This window comes from Amborella trichopoda, chromosome 9 (assembly GCF_054954075.1).
Source record: "Amborella trichopoda isolate Santa Cruz 75 chromosome 9, AtrichopodaSantaCruz75HAP2 v2.0, whole genome shotgun sequence".
In the NCBI taxonomy this organism is placed as follows: Eukaryota; Viridiplantae; Streptophyta; class Magnoliopsida; order Amborellales; family Amborellaceae; genus Amborella; species Amborella trichopoda.
In genome coordinates this window covers 6,098,395-6,106,176 of record NC_142344.1, presented here as the reverse complement: position 1 = coordinate 6,106,176, position 7,782 = coordinate 6,098,395, and the positions used below count along the sequence as shown (strand labels likewise).

The window sequence follows — 7,782 nt, the reverse complement described above, 5'->3', positions numbered from 1 at the left end:
TTTCCCAACATCATCAAATGATTTTTTTTTTTTTCCCAAAAAGAAAAAGAGAAGTCCTAACGCCTTCCACCCACTTGGACTTGTCCAAAACTGTTAAAGTGCCCTTCAAAACACCCTCACACCCAAAGACCTTGCTTTTCAATGGGGCATGCCCTGCCTGAATTCATTGTTGTGGGCTCTCTCTCTCTCTCTCTCTCTCTCTCTCTCTCTCTCTCAGTGCCCTTTATATGTAGTGTTCTTTTCAAAGTCCCATAGAAAAAATATGACTGCCAAATCACTTGCTTTTCCAATGGGGACACATGATGTAGGAACAACCAACACCCCACCCCTCACTTCCCTCTCTCCCTCTTTCATGCACATCCTGTGAACTCTCTCTCTCTCTCTCTCTCTCTCTCTCTCTCTCACACACACACACACACAAGCCCCCATAAACTTCCAACAATTGCCAATCTTAGAAGCTAGAAACAATCAAAGGAATCTAGTGGATGCTCTCTCTCACTGTCTCTCATCCCAATCCCATGCTTTTGATGCAATTTCCACTCTTTTAAAATCAATCAAAAGAATCTTATGAGAACTTTACTGCCAAAACTCATCACAAAGGCAAAAGAATAACAGAAAGGCAAATGATGAGAAGAATATAGAAAATAACAACAAAACCCAAATGGGAGGTTATAACAACCTGTTAGCTTGAAAAGCTAGCATGCAAAATCAACCCTTGAGTTGGCCACCCTTGATCTGCAATTTACTCATCCCACACGCCACCTTCTCCAATCCTGGCTGCTGCTTCTCACCACCTACTCCTGAATTCTTGCCCAAAATCCATGGGTGCTTTAGGCAATGCTCAGCTGTTGGCCTCTTCTCTGGTGCAAAGTCAAGGAACGGCAACAAGAACTCAGCGAACTCTTTTGCATCGATCTCTGAGAAAGCATATTTCTCAACAAGGAGACGATCCAATGGCCAAAATTTCAATCTCCTAATCCTCTTTAGGTCACCATGCCTATCGAAGAGATCCTTGGATCTAGAACCCCCAAGGGCTATCTGAATTTCAGTTTCAAAGGAAAAAGAGGCGGCAATATCAGTTTGGATGAACTTGGTCTTCCCAAGTTTAACGAAATGGTAGTTAGTAAAAGATGAAAATAAGTTATAAATCTAAGAAAAATAATTATTTTCCGGTTAAATGATAGTTGATAACACTACTCCCAGTGTGTTCCTAAGAAGGAAAGTGACAGAAAGATAGTGGACTTTTAATTACCTTTCGAGGGATTTTTCCGAGGAGTTCCATCATCAGAGCCAGGTGGTCCTGAAACCCAACAATTTTTACTTTAGTTGCAGGGCGCCAGGGCCAATGGGGACACCAATTCAAGAGAAGATCATGGAAGTTATTGAGGATAAGCCTAATATATATAAGTTTATCTCAATACTTCTCAAGATAACTGCCATAAAGCATTCTAATAAAATCCACGGTACTTTCTTTTTCTATGGAAAGCACAAACTTCCATGACCTGAATACATTAAACTTGGGCAAAAATAGGAGATTGCATCAGTAACTTAAGACTGATGGAGCTCATTAATAGTTCGAGTTAAGATGAAAGAGGACTTTCTGAAACATTCAGATCATTATTCTGCTTTTATCTTTTCACTGCTTTATCTTTTCTTTGTAAGCAATATTATCCATTTATGTTTACATGGTAAACCAGAGATATTCCAAAATATGATCCAAAGGAGCTTTAGATGGAAAAAAACAGAGCATTTGACTGCCATTAGCTCAGAAAAGGAAAACTGAGTTATGGACAGTTTAGATTGACTACTCATAGCTATTGTCACTATAACCTTTCTAAAAGAAAGCAATCAAGAGCCATCTATAGGCCTACAATTACAATGACGAACACTAGAATTGTGGAAAACAATGACACAAGCGTCGCATCTACAATTATGACAGTTACAAGCAACAATCGTTGCGCATGTGTATATGCATGTGCGGCAGTGCATGTGAATCAGAAGCAATAGCATCATGATCCAGCTGGAAAACTGGAGCAACTGAGCAAAATTCACCACTAACTCGGAAGAAAAATTAGATCAAAACGATTCCAAGTGATACTTGACAGTTAACAGTGGTATCGTCACAATAAAAGGACATGCATTATTCGGTAGCATATCACTGCAATGACTAGCAAGAACCACATAATTCTAATATAGAAGCATAACGATGCAATCAAAACAATTACAAACACAAACCACAAACTTCTGATGTAAGAGCTCTCTCTCCTTCACTGTTCTACCCCAACAAGAAAGAGCTCTCTCTCTCTCTCACACACACACGCACAAGACACATGCCTGCACATTTGAAACTTCAAGACTAGTAAATTAGCACACATACCTCATCGACGTCGTATCCTTGACCACTATTTGGCGCAAAGAGCATATCCCCAGTTGCTAACTCAAAAGCGATGCAAGCAAATGACCACATGTCTACAGAGGCCAAATAACCAGAGCCCAATAAAACCTCAGGCGCCCTATACTGCCTCGTCTGTATATCCTCTGTAAGTTGCTTATCAGCCCAACAAGCATTTCCCAAATCAACAATCTTGCACCTCAAATCAATGCCCTCCAAGCTCCTTTCCCTCTTTCGTGAACTCTCTGAATTCCCCATAATACCCCTCCTCTCTGATATCTTAGCAACTGCTCTCTTTGCCTTTTGCTTCAATTTCTTCTCGATAAAGGTGATATTCCCATTATTGACAACCGTTTCAGGCTTCTCGAGGATTGGAGGAGACCCTGATCGAATGGGGTCTTTTGCAGGATCAATGGTAGATAGTAATAAGACATTCTCTGGTTTTAAGTCCGCGTGAATTATGCCTAAAACTCTATGGAGATAATCAAGGCCTAGAAGGATTCCGTGGCAAATTTGTCCAACTTTATATAGTTCCAGTCCTTTGTAACGATTGTACCTGATGAGTGATAGAAGACTATCGCCCAAGAACTCAAAAACCATGCATATGTGCTGGCCATTGGGACCCGAGTGTTTGAAGTGGTCAAGAAGGTGGACGATTGATTCTTCGTTATCAGGGTCCCCATTGCTTACAGCGGTGAGAATTTCAATCTCATGGAGGGCGGCCTGAGCAAAATTTTGGGCGCTTTTCTGGACCTTCAGGGCCACATATCTCTGTGAAGGGAGAAAGAAGTGTGAGAAACCATGAAATTTTGGAATGTGAAAAGCCAACAGTAGGCAAGGTGGCATATGTTTCACTCTAATTTAGCGAGAGAAATTTTAAATAGTGGGTATGAAATGTTCAGAAAAAAATGAAATGATAAACCAAAAATTCAAAACCAAGAGAAAGAAATGGTTCCTCTGGAGGAAAAGAGAGCTCAAAATGGGATAATATGAGAGAGAGAGAGAGAGAGGCAGCATCAAGACACCCATAAATTGTCTGAAAATGGATGGTTTCCCCCGTCTAAATAAGAACCAAGAATAGGAAATTTAACAAACACATGGGAAAAAAAACCTATTGGAAAAAAAAAAAAAACATCAACTATAAACCAAAAGCGAATGCGGGTCTGAAATGAGAATGATGTATCTGAAACTCAGAAAATACCCAAGAAGACAGAAATAACGCAAAATTAATAAATGAACAAAACATTGCAATTCCAATAACACAACAAGGATAAGTAAGCCAAAGAAGCTGGCCAGGTTTTTCTGAAGTTTCCTCCATTAATCAGAAAAACAAAAGAAGAGTAGATTATCAGGTGATGGGGTTTCCAAGATACATCAATAAATAAAGAAATAATAAAAAAAGAAAAATATGGGTTTCACAGATACTCATCAATTACCAGCTTCCCACAATTAGAAAAGAAGAGGATCACAATTCCCCTCGGACAAATAAAATGAAAAACAAAACACGCAATAAAAAGATCAAAAAATATTCCAATAGAAAGGGAAAAGCTTGTGTTCATGGATCTTCATAGCGATCAGGCCAAATTTAATTGAAATTAAGCCTCAATAAAAAATAAGAAAATAAAAGAAAAGCATAAAATCTATGGGCTTCAGATAAAATTAAAAGACAAAATACGAATTGGGTTAACATAGGACACTCTTAAACAAAAAATAGACAAATCAAAAAAATGAAAAATTGGGTGTCATTTCTTTTTCAAAATTTAGCTAATCAAATGAAACTGAACTTGGGTTCAAGAATTACAGAGTGAAGTGCATCATAGGCGAGCCAAACGGTGGAGAAATGGCCCCATCCAAGCTTTCTCTGTACAATATAACGAGCACTCTTAAAGCGATCAGCAGGTCTAATGTCGTGATAGCCTCCCTTCCTATATTCCTCAGTTCCTTCGTCTTCTCCCTCTGAGGCAGAGGACGAAGAAGGGGAGCAGCCACAGGAGATGCCCCTCATTGGATCGCCTGTCGCCATTAAAATTTGCAGAGTGAAAAGCTCCAAAAGTTGAGAGAGAAAGAGAGGGAGGTGGGTAGTGTCGAAGAGGAGAATTCGGAAGCGGAAAGATGAGAGAACTGGAAATTTGGAATTTAGAGAGAGAGAGAAGCTTTGGAATTAAGAGAGAGAGAGAGAGAGAGAGAGAGGAGGAGCGGCGTCGGCTTTGGGAACGAGTTTGGTGAAGATGGCTGTTTGTTACCTCATTCCTGTTTTCAAAATCGGAATGTACGGTAATACCCTGATTATAAAACGGAAATCACTAACTTGCCCATACTTGTGAAGAAGATCAAGCTATTTGAAGCTCAATAGTCGATATAAAAGGGGTGGATTTATATTATAAAAGGGCAAAGAGTTTATATAAGGTTTACACCTTAAATACTTGCCCAAAAAAAAAAAAAAAAAAGGGGGTCGACACCTTAAATCATAGAATTGAGATGCATTTTAAAAATTCACATAAAAAGGCTATTTAGATGTTGAAAGATTATCTAAGTGATCATATCGACATCGAGATGCATAGATATAGAAAAAATAAAGATTTCATCATCATCATTGTCATATAGATCTGCTTGATTTAAATATTTTTTGAGTTTAAAATTTTATAATTAAAGGTAAAATAGATTCTTAAGCCCATTCTAAAAAACAAATATACCAAAATTACATCTTTGATAAAATAAATTCTCAAGCCATTCTAAAAAAAAAATTATACCAAAGTTGCATCTTCTCCCTTTTATTGTTTAAGGTAGCAACCGCCCACACTTGGATACAAAGACGAACAGCAGGCAGCTTAAAGCACAACACAAGCAAATGAGAGGATTTGTTTGTCATTTTTGTGGATGTATGGTCAACTAGCTCATCAGTGGAGCTTTTTCTTTTTTGGAAAAGCTGAACAAAAGAGATCTAGAGAGAAAAAGGGGCAGAGAGGTGGAGATGGATTAATAAACAGGAATATAATAAATGGATGTAGCTTGTATAAACTGTCAACCTTAAACCAATCCGACTTATCCAAAAAAAAACCTTAAACCAATCCCAGTAAAGCGCACCTCCAGAATCCCATCCAAAAATGTGATTTTTGTGACCAGGAAATTTACTCCACATTTAATATGAAACTTAAAACTCAAAAAAATAATATATATTGAGCATATCTATAAATAAATAAAAATTTTGATAGCAGACGGTCTAGATGATGTATATGACATATCATTTTTTTGAACTTTAAAATCTTCTTTCTTTTTGACATGGAGGCCAATATCCTCGGGATGATCAATTAGATGGTTTTTCAGCATTGGGTCAAATTTTTTCCATAGATTTTTAATCCGTGCATTTTTTTCTACAGTACAATGTTGCAACCTTATATAAATTTCTTCAATTCGATAATTAAATATTGGATCCACTCTAAATATTAGATCCATTTTATGCTACAACCTTATCAAAAGTCCGAATCAACTCCAACTTGCCAGCCTCTGATCTAGTTTGGACTAAAATTGGGTTATATATAACAAAGAGATTGGACAAAGCCACAAGGCTAGAGAATTGGATCGATTCCGGTTTTTTTACCCAAAATCGCCTTAAAAACCTGAATGCCACTCGACTTATTCTTATATAGTTCTTTCTTCTTCTTTTTTTTCGGTCAAGGGCTAGATCATTAAGGAAAGGATCCCCCGTCTCTAGTTAGAATAAAACTCAAGACGCCATGTTGTGTGATATTCACCTTTGACCACTTAAGAGTCCATTTTCATTTGTATAGGGCCCATCAAAAAAAATACGATGTCCTATCTTTAGAAGGTTAGATCTAGGTCTTTGAAAGTCCAAGAACTATCTTCTTAAATGGAATTGTGGTGATTCTCAAGTAAATTCCAATATTCAAAATTATTTTTAAAGCTCTATAAGCGAGTCTATAATATAAGCACGCTACACATGGTTATCGTAAATTGACACACAAGAAGAGAGCCCGCAATAATACTTTAAAGCCAGGCTCCCAAAACTTGACAACAGGGCACTACTCTACTAGATTCCGTTCACAGTTAAGCCACGGATTAGAGCTATTTGGGATAATGGTTGGATGATGATTTTGGTATCATCATCATCATTATCCAATCCAGTATAGATCATCGATTCCACATTCTGATACGGATCTATGGCGTGATTGATGACCCGCAACACGAGTTTTGAAACACTGAATAAAATTATATTTTTCAAAAGGAAACAAAAAACAACATTGTTGGTCTAACATAAATTTAGATAAATAGTGTGTTTATAAAATTTTAGGGATTGTCTACAATTTATCTTTTATACATAAAAGTCACAATCGTTATTGTACATTAAATTTCAAAATGGGCAGTTGTAAGAGTGTCATTGAATAGACACAAAGTTCCAAATAAAAATTTTCTTGGACTTCGCGACTCACCCAAACCATCCAATTTAACATCTAATGAGTGAGAATGATTGTTACCTTCATGTAAAAACGACAAATGGTCTATTTGTAAACAATCCCAATGGCTTATAGGGAAAATTACAAAAAAACCCCAAAACTACACTTTTCTATGCAACTTGCCCCCAACCTAATTTTTATCTAACTTTTTTTCCCCAAAATATATTTCTATACAAAACCCCCCAACCAAATAAAAAATAAAAAAATACCTAAACTACCCTCCCTTACTTTTTACTTTACCCACGCCTCTCTTTCCTCTATCCCACCAAAATACTGGGCTCCGGTACCATGTGAGTGCGGTCTGGTAGTAGCCCTCTAGCACTGTATAAAATACGGTTCGGCAGTAGGGGCCCCGGCACTATGTAAAGTGCGGTCCAGCAATTGAAAATGGCGGTATGGCAGTTTGCAAATAGTGGTCTGGCAGTTGCAAAGGGCGGTCCAGTAGTTGCAAAGGGCAGTCCCGCACTTGTGCGCTCTGACAATGTGATACTAGGATCCAAAAGTCAACGCCAAATTTGTTCAAAATGATTTTTGTGTACGAGAAGGGCATTTCCATCTAAAAAACTGATTTTTTTCTCTTGGGGAGGTATTTGCATAGGAAGTTTATTTTGGAGAAAAAAGTGAGAGAAAAAATTAAGTTGGGGTAAGTTGCATAAAAAGTGTGGTCTTAGGGGTTTTTTGTAATTTTCCCTAATTTATAAGGTGATTTTAGGAAACTCAAATTATTTGTGCTACGATTGCAACAGACTATCCATTTGCTCATTGGGCAAAACCCAATCTAGGGGGTATTTTTAGGGGGAAAGCTTTCTATGCTTCACCTAAAGCATAAAAGTTATATACTTTGCCTCATCCAACCGTCCACTTTGAATGGAGGGCTAAGATTGCCCAAATCACAATGTCACGTTACTACACTATTTT

The 7,782-nt window shown here is 37.7% G+C and overlaps 1 protein-coding gene across 1 annotated transcript; it reads right to left on the bottom strand.

The window, feature by feature from the left end:
• Nucleotides 1-522: 522 nt before the first annotated feature.
• Nucleotides 523-4,485, bottom strand: LOC18445519 (uncharacterized). Its single transcript, XM_006855656.4, has 4 exons — nt 4,194-4,485; nt 2,378-3,163; nt 1,253-1,300; nt 523-1,038 (listed from the first exon to the last, which is right to left on the bottom strand). Exons 1-4 carry the CDS (start codon nt 4,413-4,415, stop codon nt 709-711), a joined length of 1,386 nt encoding a protein of 461 aa, XP_006855718.2. The 5' UTR covers nt 4,416-4,485; the 3' UTR covers nt 523-708.
• Nucleotides 4,486-7,782: the final 3,297 nt, after the last annotated feature.

Bases quoted from the DNA above. Each gene is read 5' to 3' on its own strand.
- LOC18445519 (XM_006855656.4), bottom strand. From the start codon at position 4,415: ATGGCGACAGGCGATCCAATGAGGGGCATCTCCTGTGGCTGCTCCCCT. The intron at 3,164-4,193 runs GTAATTCTTGAA...CTCCCTTCACAG, and splicing joins CCTATGATGCACTTCACTCT to AGATATGTGGCCCTGAAGGT. The intron at 1,039-1,252 runs GTAATTAAAAGT...ACTGAAATTCAG, and splicing joins TCGGAAAAATCCCTCGAAAG to ATAGCCCTTGGGGGTTCTAG.